The sequence below is a fragment of the Notolepis coatsorum genome (genome assembly GCF_963971535.1).
Source record: "Notolepis coatsorum genome assembly, chromosome: 14".
NCBI lineage: Eukaryota > Metazoa > Chordata > Actinopteri > Aulopiformes > Paralepididae > Notolepis > Notolepis coatsorum.
The window spans coordinates 40,101,798-40,123,959 of record NC_140178.1 but is presented as its reverse complement, the minus strand read 5'-3'; the positions used below and the strand labels follow the sequence as shown (position 1 = coordinate 40,123,959).

At 41.9% G+C, this 22,162-nt stretch overlaps 1 protein-coding gene across 6 annotated transcripts in view; it reads right to left on the bottom strand.

The window, feature by feature from the left end:
• usp7 (ubiquitin specific peptidase 7 (herpes virus-associated)) overlaps positions 1-22,162 on the bottom strand; it is a 137,602-nt gene that overhangs the window by 43,883 nt on the left and 71,557 nt on the right. For all 6 annotated transcript variants that reach the window (XM_084329460.1, XM_084329461.1, XM_084329456.1 and 3 more), the window contains 6 exons: positions 14,497-14,585; positions 13,676-13,784; positions 13,247-13,377; positions 12,723-12,777; positions 10,271-10,351; positions 6,443-6,533 (listed from right to left, as the gene is read on the bottom strand). In XM_084329460.1, the coding sequence (XP_084185586.1) occupies positions 6,443-6,533; positions 10,271-10,351; positions 12,723-12,777; positions 13,247-13,377; positions 13,676-13,784; positions 14,497-14,585 (556 nt within the window). The remainder of the gene's footprint in view (positions 1-6,442; positions 6,534-10,270; positions 10,352-12,722; positions 12,778-13,246; positions 13,378-13,675; positions 13,785-14,496; positions 14,586-22,162) is intronic.

Sequence of the window (22,162 nt, the reverse complement as noted above, 5' to 3'; positions counted from 1 at the left end):
ATATATCTTACAGACACAGGAATGTAATCAAGACTAGTTTCTATCTTGGGGAATGAGCACATATCCATTTGGTAAGAATGGCAGCATTGCACAGCTATGCATACGCTGAATCGAATGTCAAGTAAATCATTGTTATCTCGCTGTGAAACATCAACCAATCACAACCGCTGTTTTCCTCAGACGAGCTAAGAGATGGCTTTGAATCTGGATATTAGTGTAGGTGTTAGATAGTAATATCAGTAGTGTTGGTGTTAGATAGCAACGGTAGTAGTGTTGGTGTTAGATAGTAACAATAGTAGTGTTGGTGTTAGATAGTGTTGATGTTAAGATAGTAACAATAGTAGTGTTGGTGTTAGATAGTAATATCAGTAGTGTTGGTGTTAGATAGTGTTGATGTTAGATAGTAACAATAGTAGTGTTGGTGTTAAGATAGTAAGATAATGTTGATGTTAAATAGTAATATCAGTAGTGTTGGTGTTAGATAGTAAGATAGTGTTGATGTTAGTCCTGTGTCTCCAGTATAATTCCTGTGACACCAGCATAATTAACACAACGGTAACTTGCCTCCATGTATAAGACCACTTCTTTATATCCTTCTCACTAACTTATGCTAAAAACCAAACCATCCACTCCAACTAGGGGTGGAACGGTTCACATTCGAACCGTGCACGGTTCGGGGCATGTGTGTATTGTTCGGTTATAACGTTAGCCGCAAGCTAACGAACGTTAGCCGCAAGCTAACTGCGGAAATGCTCACAGTGAAGTGACTCCACGACACAAGATCCATTAGTGGGGAAGGGGGGGGTATATTGACAAGGCTTGACAACAGAGGTTTAAAGATAACTTCACGTTTATTAGCTGTTCGTTTATATTATATCACCAGGGCTTTTCCAGGTTCCAATGCTGTGTTTTACTGTTGACCATTTACTTCAGGGGTCAGCAACCTTTTTGACATGGAGTGCCTGTTTGAAATATAGTTGTAACTAGTGTGCCTCAACAATATTCCATGCATCGTAAAAAAGATTTCTCATAATCAGGTCTTTTTAATGATAATCTTTACATTATTACATCATTATTGTTATTGTTATTATTAACAATATTATTATGATGGTTGTATCAACCCTAAATCTGAGTTGGGGGGGGGGGATGCAATGTTGACAAACAGCTGCATACAGTGCGACCATTTCACTCACATTTGCCCATTCATTTTTGGACACATCACACACCATCGGTGTGTGTACTGTACGTGTGCTATCATAGCTCCACCTACAGGCCTAATGGATAACACCAGGAGAACACCAGGATGTGAATGGAGGGTGAATGTGAGGTATATCGTGTAAATAAGTTTTGATTGATCGCAAGACTACTGTAAAAAAAAATAAAAAATTATAATAAGTTACCAGAACTTAAAAATATTGAGTTCAGTTACTGTGCATTAAGGTTGTTTTCAATCCATAATAAGTTAACAGAAAAATAAGTACACAACCACATTAAATAAAACTTTATTGTCATTGTTTTAAGAACACAAGTTGACTTGGTAATACTCACATTTTGAGTAAAAAAATGGCTTTTAACATGTGCAATGTTCAATGAAATAGAAAAATAAATAATAAAATTAGTTGATTAATCCCACTGGTCACAATGGTGACCGTAATAATGTTTTTGTTATAAGGCCCTGCAAATGTTACTGAATGATGTAGCAATGTATTTCCAGCTAAATTGAAATAAAGGGTCTCAATTAAATATGTGGTAGTAAAAAGAACCTGTGGGAGGATTTCAACAAGATAAATGTGACAACAGTGCAAAATATTTCACTATAATATTATAAAAAAAAAAAAAAAAAAAAAAATTATATATATATATTTTTTACTGCTGCCCCCTGTGCCTATGAAAATGCCCCCGCGTGCCTAGGGTTGCCTACCCCTGATTTACTTCCTGGTGTGATGCCACTTCAAATACGGCTAGCAAGACTCAAATAGCAAAAGCGAGTCAAGTTGATTAGGTACCATGCAGTGAAAAACGGCATAAGAGAATACTTCATAATGTTTCATGCAATTAAAAAGTAAATATATATTTAGTACACATGATTTATTTATTTTAAATAACACTGACTTTTCCTTTTTGATAAGAAAGTCTAATGCTTGTTGAGCATATGCATACTCTGTGCATCATCTGTGCACCCCCTTAACAATTGTGTGTATTGAGCTGTACTGTATTGTACCCATTCTGCAATTTGTTAATATAATTTTCAATCAATACTTTATGTTGATGGCCTTTGTCTATAATGTGGCCACAAAAAATTTAATTATTTTTGTTTGTTTGCACTAAGTTAATACTTTGACAAATGTTGCCTATATTTTTCAGTCAGTTCGGTCTTTGTATTTAAGACAAACGACTGTAAACCTTATTTTTTACCAAATAAATGAGAAGCATGTTTAAATCAGCAATGCCCCTCTTGCTGTACCAACATCTCTCCTAGCTCTAACCGGTCACTGTCAAAATAATGTGCCTGATGTCAAACTGCCTCATTCTTTCAGTTTTTGCATGACTACGTCCTTGAGAATAACTGAAAAGTTGGATTATTTTTAGGCTATATATATGTTATGCTGATGTATGGTATTTTTGGAGTGTTACATTAAAAACATAAAAACGTATATCGAACCGAACCGAAAACCGTTAAACCAAAACAGTGATACCAACCGAACTGTGAATTTTGTGAACCGGTCCACCCCTAACTCCAACCCAATCTGTCTCTTTCAGACGCAACCTACGCTCCCCATCCCCCTCCACCCACTCCTGACATCATATCCGCTCTACCTTTGAATGACTTTCTCTGCTCTCCCCCCAGAAACGGCAACGTCCACCCGCCTTTCAGCCCCGTTAACAATCTTCAACAAGCTCTGTCCCCTCGCCGAGAAGCCTCTCGCAGTTTGAGTGAGACTTTCTCTGCTATCCCCCCAGATACGGCAACCTCCACCCTTCTTTCAGCCCTCTCAACCTTCTTCGACAAGCTCCGTCCCATCGCTGAGAAGCCTGCTTGCCGTTCCACCCCCAGTCCATGGCTGTCAGATGCAGTGAGAGAAGAAAGACAGGTCCTGATAGCGGCCGAGAGGAAATATAAAAAGACACGCCTCACTGGTGACATCAATACCTATCATAACCTCTTGTTGGCATTCTCCAAAAACATTACTACTGCCAAAGCTTCTTTCTTTCACCATAAGATCGAGGCCTCGGCTATGAAACTCCGCAAATTGCACGCCACCATGTCCTCCCTGCCCCCTCCCTCTCTCTCTGCCTAAGACTTTGAGGGAAAAAAGTTGAGAACATCCGCAGCTGCTTGTCCCAACCCCCACCCATCCAAATGCTGAATCAAGAACCTCATCTTTCTCTCCCATTACAGACACAGAAGCATCGACACTGGTAATGTCGAACCGTCCCACTACATGCCAGCTGGACCCGATACCCTCCCTACTCCTCCAGACCATAGCACCAGACAATCATCCTTCCATTCCTAACTGCAACCATCAACTCCGGGGTGGTTCCCACTTCCCTAAAACAAGCTAGAGCCACACTGCTGATAAAAAAACAAACCCTGAACCCCACCGTCATAGACAACTATCGCCCGGCTCTTTTCTCTCCTTCCCCTCTAAATCACTTGAACGTGCTGTATCCAACCAACTCACTGATTATCTATTACAGAATGACCACCTACAACCTAATCAGTCAGGCTTCAGGACTGGTCACTCCACAGAGACGGCCCCCTTAGCCAAAGTGAAAGGCCTCTCCTTCAGAGAAATGAGAGTTGTAGGATCTGCACTGGCATGGCCGTCATCCTACCTCGACGACCGCTCCTACCAAGTATCATGGAGAGGGACCCTGTCGGACCTGTGCCCCCGGGTGTCCCCAAGGGCTCGGCCCTTGGACCCTTCCTCTTTTCCCTCTACACCAAATCCCTGGGTAACATTATCACGTTTCTTGCCTTCTCGTATAACTGATGCCGATGACACTGAACTCTACCTCTCCTTTCCGCCCTCAGGTATCCAAATCTCTGAGTGGATCTCGACCTGCCCGTCTGACATTTCCGCCTGGATGACGACCAACCACATCAAACTGAACCTAAGCAAAACAGAGTTACTTCACCTGCCAGCCAAATCCTCCCCGTTGACGGACCTTTCCATCACAGTGGACAATGTAGCTGTAGCTTCGTTCTCGACCGACAAAAATCTAGGTACAAGTCCTTGATGACCGGCTTAACTTCTCTGCAACAACCAGAAGATGCAGATTCCTCCTGAGCAACGTCAGAAGGATCCACCCCTTCCTGACAAAAGAAGCCACTCAACTCGTCGTGCAATCAAGTCATGTCTCGCCTCAACTACTGCTAACTGGTCTAGGACTACCACCACCAAGCCACTTCAACTCGTACAGAATGCAGCGACCTGCCTGATCTCCAACCTACCAAAGTCAGCCCATGTTACCCCACTTCTTAAGAGAGCTGCACTGGCTCCCCATCGCTGCACGAATCCGCTTCAAGGTCCTTGACCTGGCATATCGTGCAGCAAATCATGTAGGCGTTCCCCTACCTCCGGTCAATTGTCTCTAACTACACACTCTCAAGACCCCTCCGCTCTACATCTAACTACACACCCTCAAGACCCCTCCGCTCTACATCTAACTACACACCCTCAAGACCCCTCCGCTCTACATCTAACTACACACCCTCAAGACCCCTCCGCTCTACATCGAACTACACACCCTCAAGACCGCACCGCTCTGCATCTAACTACACACCCTCAAGACCCCTCCGCTCTACATCTTCTGGCTGCCTCAGACCCACTCCTATCTGAGCTCAGAGGGCGTCATCAAAGAGAAGCCTGCTATTCTCCGTCCTCATTCCACAATGGTGGAACGAACTTCACACCACAATTAGGACAGCTGAAATCAGACAAGTTTTCCACCGTCGACTAAAACACACTTCAATCAATACCTGAAATAAAGAAAATAAATACTAACCATTGTACTGTATTTTACCATCATGCACTTTGCCACAAAAATAATCAACCATGTCTATATTACTACCTACTATGCTAATATGTCTTTACTACTATGCACTCAAGACTGTAGCAGCCAAGTTTCAACACTGTTCGATGAGTTTTACCCTTCCTGCTGACCTGTTGTACAGAACTTTTAAGTCACTTTGGATAAAAGAGTCAGCTAAATTACAAAATGTAAATGTTAGATAGTAACGATAGTAGTGTTGGTGTAAGGTAGTGTTGGTGTTAACTCTTTCAGCGCCGGCGGGTCTAGCCATCTTTGTTCCTACTGCGCCACCGCTCTAAGAGATGGGGATGCGTGGCGGTGTTTGCAGGGCTATATCTATATTCTATATTATAGCTATGGAGACAATACTATGGCTCATTTGACATCAACTATTCATCGTTCAACATGTGAAAAAGATAAAAATAAATTCATGTATACGTTCACGTGTTATACCGTGGTGAATATTATATAGTTTAGGAGTGATCCTGGATAATTCCTGAAAAGCTGAGTTATAGGGCGCTACGTGAATTCTGCTGGCGCTTCTTGCATGGACACGCTACTATTTCCAAATCAAATGTATATAATAGGTATTATGTTTCATCATGAATGCATGAGTTTTTTGATGCTTTGATAGTCACCAACGGCATACGTTTTGGAGTATGTTACATATGATCGTTGCGATTGATGTGAAATCATGGTTGGATCAAAGCAGGGTTAATGTCATATAGTCCTTACCTTTAGTAGGAGGTATCCCAAAAAGAATATTCCAATTGTCTGATAGCAATTTCCAGTATTGGTGTATTATTGGTGCCCAACATAACCCCAGCACAACACATGCATCGGGGGCATTGGACGCGTTTCAATGTGATCGGGTGAACCGCTAGACTCGCCTGACCTCTCCTGACCTCTAACTGCGCCCCGGAGGGAATTAAATGTAACACCGGGTGTGAAAAAAGGTTTTGAAGGGTGGGCGATACTGCCACCTAGCAGGATGCGGCCGGTATTGCACGCTAGCGATCTCAGTGTGATTCCCTATGGTAACCCTGAGGTCCGTGTGCATGAAATTAATACAAAAATCGAATAAAAGAAATAAAGATGGTCCTGGCGCTCAACACATGGCGAGATAACCCGACTATCATCGGGTCTGGCACTGATTAAGTTAAGATAGTAACGGTAGTAGTGTTGGTGTAAGATAGTGTTGGTGTTCGATAATAAGATGGTGTTAGTGTTTCATAGTAAAATAGTGTTGGTGTTATAGTAAGATAGTGTTGGTGTTAGATAATAAGATAGTGTTGGTGTTTCATAGTAAGATAGTGTTGATGTTAGATAGTGTTGGTGTTGGATAGTAAGATAGTGTTGGCATTAGATAGTAAGATAGTGTTGGTGTTAGATAGATAGTACTCACTATTCTTCTTTCCTTTGATGCTGAGCTGGATGTCATAGTAGTCCTCTATCCGCTCCGACCGGTAGTCCACGTGCTTACACTGGATATATGACTGGAGATGTGCACACACACAGAGAGAACAAAAAAACAATGTGATAACATTTTAAGAGCTGTATAGTATTAATCGATTCTGCCATTAGGCATTAATAATTATATTTATGATAATTAAAAGGCCCAATCAGTGATTCAAATGTAAACAAAGGGATTGTTTCACCACCAAAAATAAGAAATAATAATGGGGACATGTTTTCAGTCTCTAGCGGAAAGGCTGAGTTGATATGAGGTCAGGTAAATATTACATCTTAATTCTCTTTGCTGTACTTTGTGGCACGCAGTATATTTTCCATCTACAGATCAAACTCTTCAATCTTCTTGCATGTTAGGCAGGGACTACGGGTGAAGACTAGCTCATTAGCCAACTCTGGTACATTTACATTGATGTGGAAACTGAACATGTTGATTAACGTGCATCGTCAGTGGGTAAAACATTTATAAATAAACTTAAACTTCAAGAGGTATGTGAATACCTCACATTAATGTGGCCCACCCAAAGAAATAATTCCATTTAATTTCACACCGAGCTGCCGCTGTATCAAATCTAGCACTTCCAAATGTGACCACAACATGGAGCAGACTGCTGGCACTTAACACATTGACCGCCAGCAGCAGGGGGCGCCGATACCCCATTCATCGGCAGGCCTTTATTCAATGGATATAGTTTTAGACTGTGACATTTGCGAGTGCTTAAAATATATCTTATATTATATCTATGGGTCTAATAACGCTGTCGAGTCTCAGTGAGTTGCTTCTAGTCAACATGCCTGAGACAGATTGTTTTTTTCATCTGTACATTTCCGTTTTATAATGTTTTGAATAGAGTATGTTTGGGTGTTTTTCAGTAATTCCAGGAAAAAGGCGAGAAAAAGGCATTTTACTGTAATCCAGTCATCACGTTGTAATTTTTCGGCTGATTATCTAATCATACTGAAATAAACGCTAGATTAGCATTATTATGTCTCCTCGTCCATGCATGAAATTACCGCTGTAGCGTTCTTGGCGCAGAAACGGTTAAAGACGAGTAGCAAAGATAAGCTGGCATTTTTCTGTGCAAGTCATAACACGTCAGTCATGAACACTATGGGCAAGACCCACTGACAGAGGCAATACAATTATTTTGTTCCACAAACATTCGTAATCTTGATCACGATGAAGAATCGGAATCACAATAGTTAGTAAAATCAGGATCATCAATTCAGCCATTAGCGTTTGTAAAAGATAAAGACCACCTCATAATTATGTATACCCTTGTATTTTTAACACATTCCTGGCCAACCACGTATATATATACGTTATTGGGCGCCATCCTTAACACATTGCCCGCCGGGCATTGTGCCCATCTCATACCCCTCTCTGCCACCATTAAAAGCCTATGGAGATGTTTACCTTCTTTGCAGGGCTATAACTTTTTAAATTGTATTGCTATATTGACATTACTATGGCCCATTCAACATAAGATTATCTATCGTTCAGGGTGTAGGAACGTTATACTTTTTCATTCATACATTGTTGTGTTAATACCTTCTAGAATATAAGTATGTTTTTAATCTTTTCTGCTGTAATTCCAAAAACGCTAGTTATAGGCCCAAACGCATATATAGATTATCGATTGCCGTTTCTTTCCCATACACGCTATATTAAAAAATTCAAATGTATATGATCGGTATACATTATGCTTCATCATGCGTGAAGGAAAGGGGGGGGGGGGGGGGGGGGTAGTTTATAATTCCTTGATCAGTAACGGCTTTATGTAGTATGGGTGATATATTGATCAGATGGTTTGCAGTGAAATGAATAAACAATCGGGCTGAAAATAATGTTAGATTACTCTTACCGTTCGCCGATGAGACTGGTGGTGAAAGATCCCAATTATTCGACACCGATAGCCTAGGTCCATTTCCGGTTTGTATGGCGCAATAAACGCCGAAATCATATCGATTATTAAGTTTAGAAAGCGATCCATATGTACTATAGTGTCTGTCGGGAGTCCCGTAACGAGATGTGACTGCCGGAGGACTTTCCTCGATGCACCGATGGCACTTCCGGTTTTTGCGAGAGTGTAACTCGCCTGACCATCCACCAGGCGGCGGTATTGAGCCGTTGCAGTCACATCTAGGGTCCAGCTAGGGCATCGGGGGTTGGGTGGATGAATTATGAATGCCATGGCGAAAAAATTTAATATTGATGTCAAAAACGCTGTACAGCGATCTTGGCGGGCAATAGCGCTGAAACGCGTTTCCGGCGCTGGATGTGTTAAACGGCCAACCACGTATATGTGTTACCACTCCGTTTAGCTTTTATTCCATTTTAATATCCTACTCAATGTCACGGAGCTGTATGTTGGCTGGAAAGGGCATATCGGCACTCTGAAAGTGCAGTACCGGCCAGATCCTGGTATTGGCGCTGTCTCGATAATGCAGTTTCCCTTGTTGCAGACTGTGTAGGGTTGGGGGGGGGGGAAATCGATACGTAGTAGTATCGCGATACTTTGCGTGGCGATACTGTATCGATATAGGGACGCCAAGTATCGATATTTAATTATTCATAAAAAAAATTACAATTAATTTATATATTTTTTTGTATAAGGAAGTTGCATTGTTCATTTCAATACTAGTGGTACAGTAGTCCACACACATGTGCATTCAGTTAAGTTGGAATATGACTAATACAAACAGTTCAGTTTGTCAGGTACATGCAACACAGATTACAGTGTTTACATCCGTCTGCTTGAGAAAATACCATGTTCTGCAATAAAAATGATTGAAGTGAGATGAACAGACTGAACTTTATTTTATTAGATAAAACATGTTGACAGTTTTACTTTGCAGTTGTGTATCGCGATATATTTAGTATCGCGATACTATCGTATCGTGACGCAGGTATCGCGATAGTATCGTATCGTGAGGTCTCTGGCGATTCCCACCCCTAGGACGGGGTGTCACCTTTTTTTCACTCCGGGTTAGCTTTTCTGTTAGCCTGAAGCGAGGGCTTCAACCGATCGCCTGGAATACTTATTGCGACGCCGAATTCAGTATGCAGTAAAGGAATATAGCATCAGCCAATGGACATATCGATCTACCAGATGGTGAACAATAACTGGGAAATTATTTTTGGAATCCAACCGGCCACAGGTAAGAGCGATTTGACGTCAATTTCAATCTGATCGGGCCTTGTTCTCATAGCCATCCACCCGGTCAACGTATGATGTTGCAATAACGAATGCTGTTATTGGTAATCAATAATCAGAAACGACTTCCCCAGCCCCCCCCCCCCTTTCATGCATTCATGGTGGACCATGATACCCATCATAGCATTTTGATTTTTAACTCTAGCTTGTGTAGGGCCGAAACGCCAATCGATTTAGCGTTATTAGCTTAGCGCCCTATAACTAGCTTTGCAGGAATGACCCTAGACCAGGGGTAGGCAACCCTAGGCACGCGTGCCTGCATAGTGACAATGACAATGGACACATAGCAATAATATAAAATATAGATTTAGCTCTACAAACAACGACACTCAGTGAAACCTTGTAATGAAAAGCTGGCCTCAGAGTGAGATTAGACGGGCCCCAATGGCCCTGAATGTGTTAATAGCTATATGTTTTGTTTGTTTGTTTAGAGTGCAAATTTACACCCACTTCAGCTGTACAACATTATGACATTGAGTTTCACCGTTATTCCCCGATACCAAATACACAAATGAAGATACCCTTTAAAAAAAAGAAAGACCTACCACCATCTTTCCTCTGAAGAGCTTGGGGATGGTTCCCTCCACACACGTGCCTTTCATCTTGTTCTCCACGTTGTCAAGGAGCTGAAACACGCATCAAACACTTTAGATCCACACATTATAGAATATCACACGTACAAAGGGTTAAAACTAGGGCCGGGACTTTATCGCATTCATTTCGATGAATTAACTACAGAAAGAATTAAACTTGACGCACACAATCGTGCACATGTCGCGGCACTGACAAGCCGCTCTGACTAGTGTTTTGACTCGCACGTCTGAATGAAAGTGGGCGGCCATTTTGTATTTTCATGCTGAATTTTTGCGACACACGTTACAAAAGCCTTTGTGAAATACACATTTTCTGTGGGATTTTTATAAACTTTGGACCTGTACTACATAAGACTTCAGGCTATGGAACAGTTATGTTTTCCAGCTCGTACCTCTCAGCTGGAACTTAAAAACAGGCATCTGGCAACCACTAAACAGACATGAGTACACAAAACATTTACTTCAGTGTGTTCAAACCTCTGTTACTCTATTTCATTAGCACTCAGTGATTTTACTTTATTGTGTAACTTTATTGCGTTTTACTTTTACCTCAAAAGGTGCTTGAGTTTACAAAAGGTCCTTTGTGCTATATATATATATATATATATATATATAAAATTCCTAAAATTGCTGCACTTCTTAAAAATTGCATTGATCTGTTGGTCTGTGTAGTAGCTAATACAGGATTTTCATTGATTCACTTGTATACCAAAAATCAATTTAAATTGAGAAATTTAGTTTTTCGCATCAAATATTGATATGCGATTAAAATGCGATTAATTAACTATAAAGTCTTGAATTAATTCGATTAAAATGTGTAATCGAGTCCCACCACTAGGGTTGGGAACCTTTAACATTTGAACCGATACCGGTACCTTTTTCTGTACTTTAGTCTCAATTTTATCTACCTACCCCAGTTGTAAAAAAATATATATATCCAAACTTCAAATAATTTATTATCATAATATAATATATAATATTGCAGCGAGCGTTGTCTGCATCTAGCTTTGTAATTGTAGTTGTTTTAATCAAGTCAAACCCTAGGTAAGCATATATTGTGCGTATGAACGTTGACGTGAAGGTGCGGCACACTTCATATGTTTAGTTTTTTTTCCAGTAACGAAATGTGGCACAGACGGATCTCACGTGAATCGGTACTCTGTAGTACCGACGTGATTCGGGAAGTACCCTTAAAAGTAGGGATGCACGATAATTATCGGGCCGCAATTATGACGTCATCCCGATAACGTTATTGATAGCTCCGATAACATATAATACATTTTTTGGTTAAAAGAAATCCGGTGTGGGTGGATTTGGATGAAGGGCGCTTGTTTTTATTATAGCCTCCTCCCGTTTTGCCAGTACTGTGGTAAAACTGATAGCGTGTGGTTTAGGAACAGGGAGTTTCACAAATCCAGCGCTCCCTTTCTTGGCTGTGACGTAGTCACGTTACATTCGGAGACAGACAGTCGATCTGCCAATTACGTCCCACGGCTTGCACCCACCTCTTCTTCTTACCACCAATCAGAAGCTCTCGTTCGTTTATTTACCTCCGGATTGTCAGCCATTACTCTACTCGGAGCTCAGGCTAATAACGTTAGATCCCCACCAGCCACATTGACAAGTACCAGCGCTTATACATTATGGCAAATGTCTTGTTGCACTTGTGGCAACGAGCGTTGTCAGCATCGACTTTAGTAAAATAGACCCAGACTTTTGAACATTTCGTTCTGTCCGCCATTATGAGAGCAGAGCTGTCTGTACTCGGCAGCGCAGCACCCGTGTGTGTGTGTGTGTGTGTGTGTGTGTGTGTGTGTGTGTGTGTGTGTGTGTGTGTGTGTGTGTGTGAGTGAGTGAGTGAGTGTGTGTGTGGGAGGGGAAGAGAGGAGAGAGCACAGCAGGCAAGGAGCATAGAGCTCCCCGGGCAGGCAGAGACACAGAGGCAGGAGAGATATAGACAACTGCCAACAAGATTAGTTTGCGACGTTTAAATTCCTCAAAAAAAAACTCCATAATTTCTCGAGTACCGATAGCAGTACCGATGACGTCGGAGCTTATAAATACTCAAAATATATATATATATATATACACAGTTAAAAAAAATATTATAATACAATAAATATCGGTTATCGGTATCGGCTTGAGGAGCATAAAGTTATCGGTATCGGTGTCAAAATCAATATCGTGCATCCCTACTTAAAAGTACCTAATTCGGTACCCATCCCTACCCACCACTAGTTAAAACTATTGACAGAGGTTTGGATATCCTTTCTAAAGACACCTGGTTGGTACAGGAAACACAGCCTCCGCCATGCTAATTATTCAACAATCGCACACAGAATAGTGACCAGTGTGCTGGTCTTATTATTATTCTATATAATAATAATTGTATTATTCTACTCACCACTCTGCACAGCTCCTGCACGTCGTGTTGCATGAAGCTGTCTAGCGTCTCCCACCTGCAGGAGGGAACAGACCTGCTCAGTCAATTACCTTGAGGAGGTGCTTCTGAGAAAATAGTTGAATTTCACCATTTCTTTCACGAGAAGTTAGATCAATAAGAGAATATAAGAGTGAGTATTCTGATCCCTTTCACTTTCTCTACAGTCATCATCTCCTCCACTACAATCTAGAAAATGTTGGACTTAATCATATCACATAACAAAAACCTTCTCAGATGAGGGTCCCTGTCGTACTAAACAGTGGCCCAGGGAGTCTGACATGAAAAAGATTGAGAACCCCCCGACTTAAGGCACTGTTAATAAAGATACTACCGGTAGTTACTTAATGTTACTCTCAGGTAATGGTACAATACCGGGCCAAAATAGGATATCAGGTTCCAAGTACCACCTCCAAAAGATACCACACAAGAGGGCAAATGACAGGTGAGCTGTTGAGAAAGGCTGCGAGTCTGTCCAGGTAAATTACCCGAAGGACTTGGTGAGTTTCTTGGTGCCGACGGGCTTGTCGCTGTGCTGCAGTTCATAAAAGACCCTCTGCAGGGCCAGGGGAACACTCTTGGACGAGTCGTCTCCCTCCGTGGGCATCATGTACACCGCCTGGGAGCAGGGGACACAGGGGAGTTATAGCAGGACACACGAGGCACCAAATCAATGGGGGCTTGGGGCAAAAATAAAAATGCCCTTCAAAGTTCAGATATTGCCTCAGAATTGGAATTATGAGTGTAAACAAAAATGGCACTTGGAAAACGTTAATGTGAAATAGAACTTCATGAAATTTCTTTAAAAAGAAAAAGTCTTACAAAGACTATTCAGCTTTTAATCAACTGTGGTTAACAGGCTCCGGAAAACCCACTTAGGCAGACAGAAAAGCACACACACAAACACGAGTACATACCCTCCGTAGCTGGTTGGTGAAGAAGAGTGTCTGTAGCAGGCTGTTCATATAGCAGGTGGCTCCCTGGTTCTTCAGACCAACATAGCCGGTGTGTTTCTTTGAGTCCCAGCTGGAGAAACACACACACACACACACACACACACACACACACACACGGTCATCTACAGGTAATAAATTATAATACATAATCAGAATAATGAATGGGGGTGTAGTAACGGGGGTCATGATTTCTGGAAAGAGCCATTACTTTTGACTTTTTAAATGTATTTTTTGGTGCTTTGAGCAGCACAAACTGAGTGCCATTCAGCTCCATTGTATTGGAGTGACGGCAGACATGTCTATGGCAGATATATACAAAACCAGGCCAATCACTGAAACTATCTGGATGGATAGACAGCACTCCAGGTAATGCCCCTTTAAGATTAAAGAAATCAAGTTTGCTCAAATTAAGAAAATTACTCAAGTTCAAGCTTTACAGACTTTTCTAAAAGAAAGAAATCAGGCATCTTTACAAGGAGATGTACATTTTCATGAATACCTAAATCTGTATCGGTGCCGATATGTCACAGAGACAAACATTCATTGTATAAGGAGAAACGACTGTGGATTCTAAGAGTTAAAGAGGCAGGGACACTTCATAAATTATGAATAAAGATTACAGGTCAACTAAACTGGCGTTCAGATAGTCAGTAAATCCACGTCATTTCTTCACTCTTTCCTCAACCAAGCTCTTCATCAATCGACACAAACCTGTCATATACAGAGATGACTATTGTCAAAAACCCAAACGAGAAGGAGCAGAACAGAAGAAAGCAACTTACGCCACTCCATGTGGAGCGTCTGCCTGGACGTAGACTTCAAAGGACACTTTGTCGTCCTCCACAAAGCCCCTCTCAGGATCAGTCACGTCCTGAAACAAGACGACACGACTGCGTTACAGATGCTCAATGTCCATTACAATGTTATACAGAGACACAATCCTTCAATTAAATGTCAAGCCATTCTACTGATTATATAGGAGTTCATATCTACCCATTCTTCTCATCCCCCTCCTCCACCCCCCTTCATACTAGGGATGGGTATCATTAGGATTTTATCGATACTACTATTCTTATCGATACTGCTTAACGGTTCGGTACTCTTATCGGTTATTTTTTATTATTTTGCAAGAAAAAAAGACAATTCATTAAGAACAGAATCGACATTGCTTTATTATTCTCTTTTCTTTTTTTATGAAATTTTCTTTCAATGTAATCCGTTTAGGATATATTGCGTCCTAGGGGTGCTGGAATGTTATTGTATTTAATTAATTGCCATCCAGAGTGGGGGTAGTGTTATAAGATTAGAGTGTGGAATGACCTTTATAGTGCCACTTGCAGGTTAAACCCTAGTTTTCAATTATGTGTAGTTTACATCATTGGTATCCATTTATCACTTATTTTTTTCCATTTGACGCCGGAAATTCCACTCAGAAAGGGTTAAAAATGTCCATGCACTAATAACATGTATGGAGCCAATCAAAAAGCTTATCAGACGCTATCAATGCCGTGACGTCACTGCAGGTAACTTTTCCCTAACTCTCATCCACTACAATGGAGTTTGACGAGCGAGGAAAGCCATTTCCTTGATCCAAATGGACGCCTTACAAGACGAAAATGGGTTTAATCGTCCCAGAGACTTTGATGGACCAGCTACTGCTGCATTTTTGGTTGAAACAAAGGTAGTTATAAAGTTTTTAATGTCGTAAAAAAAGAACTACATTTACCACTAGGCAGCCTGTTGTTCAGTACGCAGCGCCATTGGCTGTCGCCTTATCCCCGTCACGGGTCATAGTACCAAGCTAGCTAGCTAACGTTAGCATTATGTCTACTGTCGTGAACTATTTTAAATCGGGGCATGTAGAGGAGTTTCGGGAATGAGTCAAATGTGCAGGTCCTCTTCTACTACTACTACTGTTGTGTCCATAAGTTCCCTAGCAGAATACTTTGTGAGGACAAACTTATACAGGAGTTAGGCGTTTCGAGAATGCCGGCTAGCAAGCTAGCTACTAACGTTATATACACAATATGTACAACGACACAATGATTTCCATTAGTATTTACAAATATGGTAACGTGGTTGTGGCTTTTACAAATAGTGGTTAGCTTTAGAGATAAATGGCTATGATCACGGATCACTAGTGTTAGGTGAAACAGATACTAGCCACAGATTCCTCAGCTAGTAGTAACAAGAAGGCTCTTTGCTTCCTGCCACTACCTGCGTGTGATTCTCAGCGCCCCTCGCTGCCCCGATACCTGGTGTGACGTCATCATTAAGATGACACACGCACGCTATGAAACATGGATTAAAATATGCACATGCGTGGTGGTTGTGGTTGGGCGGACAAAATGTTTGATAAAAACGCTAAAACTGGGTCAATTTCGATAATTTTTTTCCCCTCATAATGAAAGTCACCGTTGGCCTAGTCCACATTGTTTATTGAACAAAAATACAACCTGCAAGTGGGCCTTTAAGAGTGATGCATGGTGGATACAGATGGGCTACGCAAGCAGCGAATAGTGATATTAGGCAGTAGGGCTGCACGATTTTGGGAAATAATCTAATTGCGATTTTTCTGACAGATATTGTGATTGCGATTAAATTAGTGATTATAATTATAATTATTTTTAAGCAGCCCCACAGAGGTTTATTGTAAAATGCGGCTTGCATCTGGCCTACGCGGTGGGTCTTTTCGGGGACACCGAGCCTGAAAATGTTTCTTTTTACCTGGGAATCTATACCGGTACCCAACGGTACCTTTTTTTCTGTACTTTACTCTCCCTCTCTGAAGTCTAAACTTCACAACACACAATCTAAAACCCCTTACCTCCCTCTCAAAAAACAGTCTTGTATCAATGGGACTTCCTGGTAAAAAATGATAATGGCATCATTCCAAATCGAGACTTCGATTTAAAAACGATTAATCGTTCAGCCCCATTAGGCAGTTTATTAGGCAGTGTGTACGCGGGAACGAGAGAAGGTAGCTTTTGATTTGTATGTAACGTTAGTCAACAACATGGATAATGAAATGAAAATAAATGCCCAGTCCTGAAGAGAACAGTTTCGAGTAGGGCTGGGCGATAAAACGATAACTATCGCGATAAATTATTTCCTCGAAATAAACATGAAACGTGGTCGCAAAGTTTCGATATATCGATTTTCCAAGCTTGGATATGAGCACACGCACTAACAACCAATCAGTGAAGGAGATGGCGACAGGGAAGGAGACCCGCGGTGCACCTCTGGGAGTCTGGGTAGTAAACACGGCTGGCTAGGATCATTAGCTTGCACGCCGCTATTTTATAGTTTACGTGCGGAGTGGGTGTGTGGCGTGAATTCTGAGGCCACGGTTAGAGTAGTGTGGGGTATGCGGTGGACGTCATTGCAATGTATTGGGGCGGAACGGAGTATTTTAGGGTGATAGTTAGTACATTGTCGTGGGATACACCGCTTGCTCTGGCTAACTGTTAGTTCCATTCTTATAATGCATAATGATCCAGTGGCGGTAGGTTGCCCCCTGGTGGAATATAATAATCTATGCACTGGTGCGTAGAAGAACGTGCACGGACTGATGACGACATCAACTCGAGACATTCGCAGCAGCAAAACAAGTGAGTCTATTAATAGCCCATCCGTCAGCGCCGGGCATAAGAAGTTAATTAAACTTGACAGAAATTATATCGACGATAATTATCGATATGAAAATAATTTTATAATTTTATCGCGATAACGTTTTTGGCCATATCGCCCAGCCCTAGTTTCCAGTGGTTTACCGTCACCACACATCTAGAGGGAATTACCCTGAAGTCCGGCGAGTACGTTACTAAGTACGTTACATGACCGGCACTTCAGCCCTGGAGTGCTAAGAGAACGCTCCCCTGTACTCTTACTAAGGTTCGAGCTAATACAGAAGGTAACATTTTCCAAACGTTTCGTTCTCTCCTCCAGAGCTGTCTGTGTGCTTCAGAACAACGCTAAGTTGTAGGCTACTGTACCCGTGTGTGTGTGTGTGTGTGTGTGTGCGTGCGTGCGTGTGTAAGAGCACAGCCCCGCCCCTCGTGCTGAAAGAGAGACAGAGAGATAGAGAAAGCGGCAAACAAGATTAGTTTGCGACGTTTAAAGTCCTTGGGGAAAAAAAACTCTATAATTTCTCGATTACCTACCGATAGCAGAACCGATAACGTCGGAGCTTATCAATACTAATCAATCAATTCTAATTTAGAACCGGGTTTCGGGGGGCATCCCTATTCATCACTATCCAGAACCTCTTCATTTCCCATCAAGCCCTTAAACCCAACGCCCGCCTCACCCCACTCTTTCCATCAATCCATCTCTCCCTCCGTCCACCCCTCATGCTGAAGGACATCAGGTCAGAGAAGCCAAAGTAGAGGTGGCTGATCCATGGCTACCTAACCTCCCTTGCTCACATCCACCCTGCATCTGTCCATCATCTCTCCCTCTCTCCCTTCATCCCTCCCTCTCATGTTCAACAGGGCTCAACATTTACATTTTCCCAAGGAGCACATGTGCTCCTAAACGAGATAGAATTGAGAGCACAGTGAAAAAATTTTGTATAGAACATTTCAGTAGGGTTGGGTACCAGATTTAATCAAATCTGGTTCTTATCTAATCTGTTCCAATTCTAATATTTTTGGTGGGGGAGAACCAAAACTATTCTACCCTTCATTCTTGGCAGATTTAGGCTTGCAGTAAATTGTGAACCATGACATGAAGGTATCATTTTATCTTATTAAATTAATTCATATTGTTGTGGATGATAATGCATTTTTCTCATCATCATTTGCCACCTGAGGAAGGGGAGAACTGTTGCATCTAGGATTATCATTTGTTTAGGTAAATCTAATATAAAACGTCAGCCGTCAGTATATTGTTACACTCGAGTGTCTTGCATAGACAGGAATCTCTCTTGGAATCTTGTTGCCAGCACAGGAGATATTATAAACTCAAGTGTAAGTGCTAAGGTTGCTAGCGCTAACAGGTGACCACAACACGTCGAAAAGCGGTGCACGAGGGGTTGAAGAAAATGCTTTGTCATATTGGATGTGCTTCCTTTCTTGCACAAAATACTCTTGCTGCAGGTATTGCAGTTAACTGCATTCCATCTTTTTTGTGAAGCTCAAACTTTAAAGTGAGTTTAATCGTCCCAAAGACTTTGATGGACCAGCTACTGCTGCATTTTTGGTTGAAACAAAAGGTAGTTATAACGTTTTTAAAGCTCACATGCTTTGCTGACACAACCACGTAACCAGCTAAATGATGTTAGTCTGAGCAACAAGTCCTGGCAGTCGAGTAGATTTTTTTTGCTCAATGCAGCCACTGACCTATATTGGGGGGGGGGGGGAATTGAGCTGCATGTCAGCTTGTAGGATGTAATCTTTATTCACACATGTGCTCGTAAATTATTTCTCTTTAGTCACAAATGCAAGGGAAACACTTGCACGTCAAGCCCTGTTAAAGCTGCATACAATCTCCTTGAGAAACAACTGTAAATTGTAAAATACTAAGCGCGTTATCAATACTTAAGTCAAGACAACATTATAAACTCTGTGTGGACAGCAGAGCCATTACATAGGTCTGTGCAGTACAGAGTAGCTTAACACTTTGAGTGCCAGCGACATGTTATGTCGTTAGTTCATGCCCCCCGTTGAGTGCTGACAACGCGAATTGTCTCTTTTTTTATTAGCGATCTGAATTCATATTTCATTAACCGAGTCTCCCGTTGGTACAGCAGCCCCTCTAGGAGCTCCGATGGGAAAATACCGCCCCCTATCGTCTATCCCTGTGTAACTGCAGGCCATTCGATTAGACTGGTGGATCTGTGGGGGGGGGGGGAGCCTACTGGCTCCACTATGCTGGCGAGGGATCTGATGAAGAGGGAAGTGATCGCAAGATGGAAAGCAGCCTGGAATATATATTTACAGCAGCCAATAATCATAATAAACGCAATCGATATTTGGAATGGCGATCAGGAATTGGAATAATCTTTTTAGAGAACATCTGATCTAAGGTAAGGAGTCTATGTTACCAGTTTTAGGATAATCGGAGCTATTTTCACTGAGATAACAGCGTGTCCCGTATGTGTGTGTGTGCTGTTGAGGAAATGAGAATAGATTTCTCAGCTTGCTTCTATAGCGTGCATAAGTACACATATACTAGGGGTGGACGGTATAAACGGTATACGGTATAAACGGTATGAATTTGCTCTACGGTATGGATTTTGACTATACCGTGTAACCGGTAGGGCAGCTCTAAAATAGCAATGACGTCATGTAACCACAGCGCGACTATTTCAATCGCATTTGCCCCTAAAAATAGATCGAATTAGTCATAGATAATAGATATGTGCAAACTGGAAAAAGTTATTTAGGAGGCTTCGCGCAGTGGGCGCACTGGGCGTGTCAACACGCAATTGTCATTTCATAATAAACACATATCACCGCGGCGCACAGCAAGTTTCAATTTCAGTTCCTGGCATTTTTAACCAGTGGAGAAAGGTAAGAGATCTTGCCTATCGTTTTTCTTATATGAATTATTCTACGTTAATAAAACATACCTGGTGATCAACTACAGTTTGCTGTAAACATTATGATATGTGTGTAGTGTTATGATAACGACGGGAGGACGGCTGCTGCAGCAGTGGATTTGCGAAATAGCATGCAGCTGCAGAGCCGCAGAGCCAGTGGCTCTTTCAGGTCTGGTCACAGGCCCGCTCAACAGCGCCCCCCCACCAAACGGCTGAACGACCTGAAAGAGCCACTGGCTCTGCGGCTCTGCAGCTACATATGCTTCTAGCAAAATCCAGCCCCGCTGTTTGCAATGGGAGCAGCACGTAGTCTCGACTCGGGACTTATTTTATTTGGAATATAATGACTTTATACGCAAAAGTAGGCTAGTTTTAAGTTAAAATATTATAAATCTACATGCCTTGAGGATGTCATTCTTTATATAGCCTGCCTATCAGGCAAAAAAAATTATTCTAACGGAAACACTGATACCGTGATATATACCGTTACCGTCTATGCTTCAAATTATACCGTGATATAAATTTTAGACCATACCGTCCACCCCTAACATATACTATCGATAATCTAGCGTTTATTTGAAAACGATTCATAAATAGGCCGACAAATGACAACGTGTCTAGTGTATTCCAATAAATGCTGTTTATGACGGAATCTTTCTATTTTCCTGAAGTTTGAGAGAACGATAGCTTTTCGAAATGCTATAAAAAGGATATGAACAGATTAAAAAACAATCCGTTTCGACAATATTGACTGCAAACAAGTCATTGATAAGCGACGGGCAGATTAGACACATAGCCATAATTTAAAACATAGATTATGCGTTTTTAACGCTATCATTGAAGTGGATGCTGGCATCCAAGGACATTAATCAACGTTATGGCTGGCCTGGCACTGAAAGTGTTAAGTTCAACTTTTAGAGTAGATTTAACTTCACGTGAAGGAAGCTCTAGAGATGGCATGGCAAATTACACAATGATGGCGGAGAATTTGCCAATCTTTTGGATTTAAACCCAGCAGCAGCTAAAGCTCAACTGGAGAGGAGCTAGAGGACCAGTCCAGACCAGCAACAGTATGTTTGCACAATATGTGATCAATGCGCTACATTGATCCATCCATCAATGAATGGATAGAAAATTGACAGAAGGCATTACTGTAGAGCCATATGGAATCAGTTTTATTTTTTCCAAATTCCATAAAGAAATTTCCCAAATTCAGAAATTCCATTTTTTCTGTTTTAGTATTTCAGAATTCTGTATTTAGCTTTTTATGCTCATTTTACCATCATTAATAGTGTTCAATAAGTGGGCGAAACACCTGGCGCGTTCTTGGGAAGGGGAAATGAAAGAGGCTGGACTGGGATGGCACAACATCGTTCGGGAGGCCAAAAAACGCGCAAGATGGAAAGAAATCGTCAATGGCCTATGTTCCGCAGGGAGTGCAAAGGCTTAAGTCAAGTAAGTCAAGTGGGAATGAATTAATGTCCACATCCCAATGTTAGTCGTTATGCCAATTCCCAATCCCCCTTCCTGGTCGCTGCGCACTTACCCCCCACAGTCGGTCTGGGAGAGTGGAGACTATCACGTGCTTCCTCCGACACACGTCTAACCAATCAACTGCTTCTTTTCACCTGGCAGCGCGGACTCTCACTGAGAGGGTGTAACGTGTGGAAGGATCACACTACCCCCCTTAGATCCTATCCGCGCTGAGCAGGCGCCCCGACCGAACTGTAGGAGTCGCTGTTTACAACGACCCGGACCCATCCCGCCAGCTTTTCCCACCCTCCAATACTGCCAATTGTATTAGTGTGAACGGCCAGCCAAGCTGGTGACAACCCCGGAGCTGGGAGCTGGATTCGAACAGGCGAATCCAGCGTCTCCGGGGTTGGTGACGAACGCAATCTCCG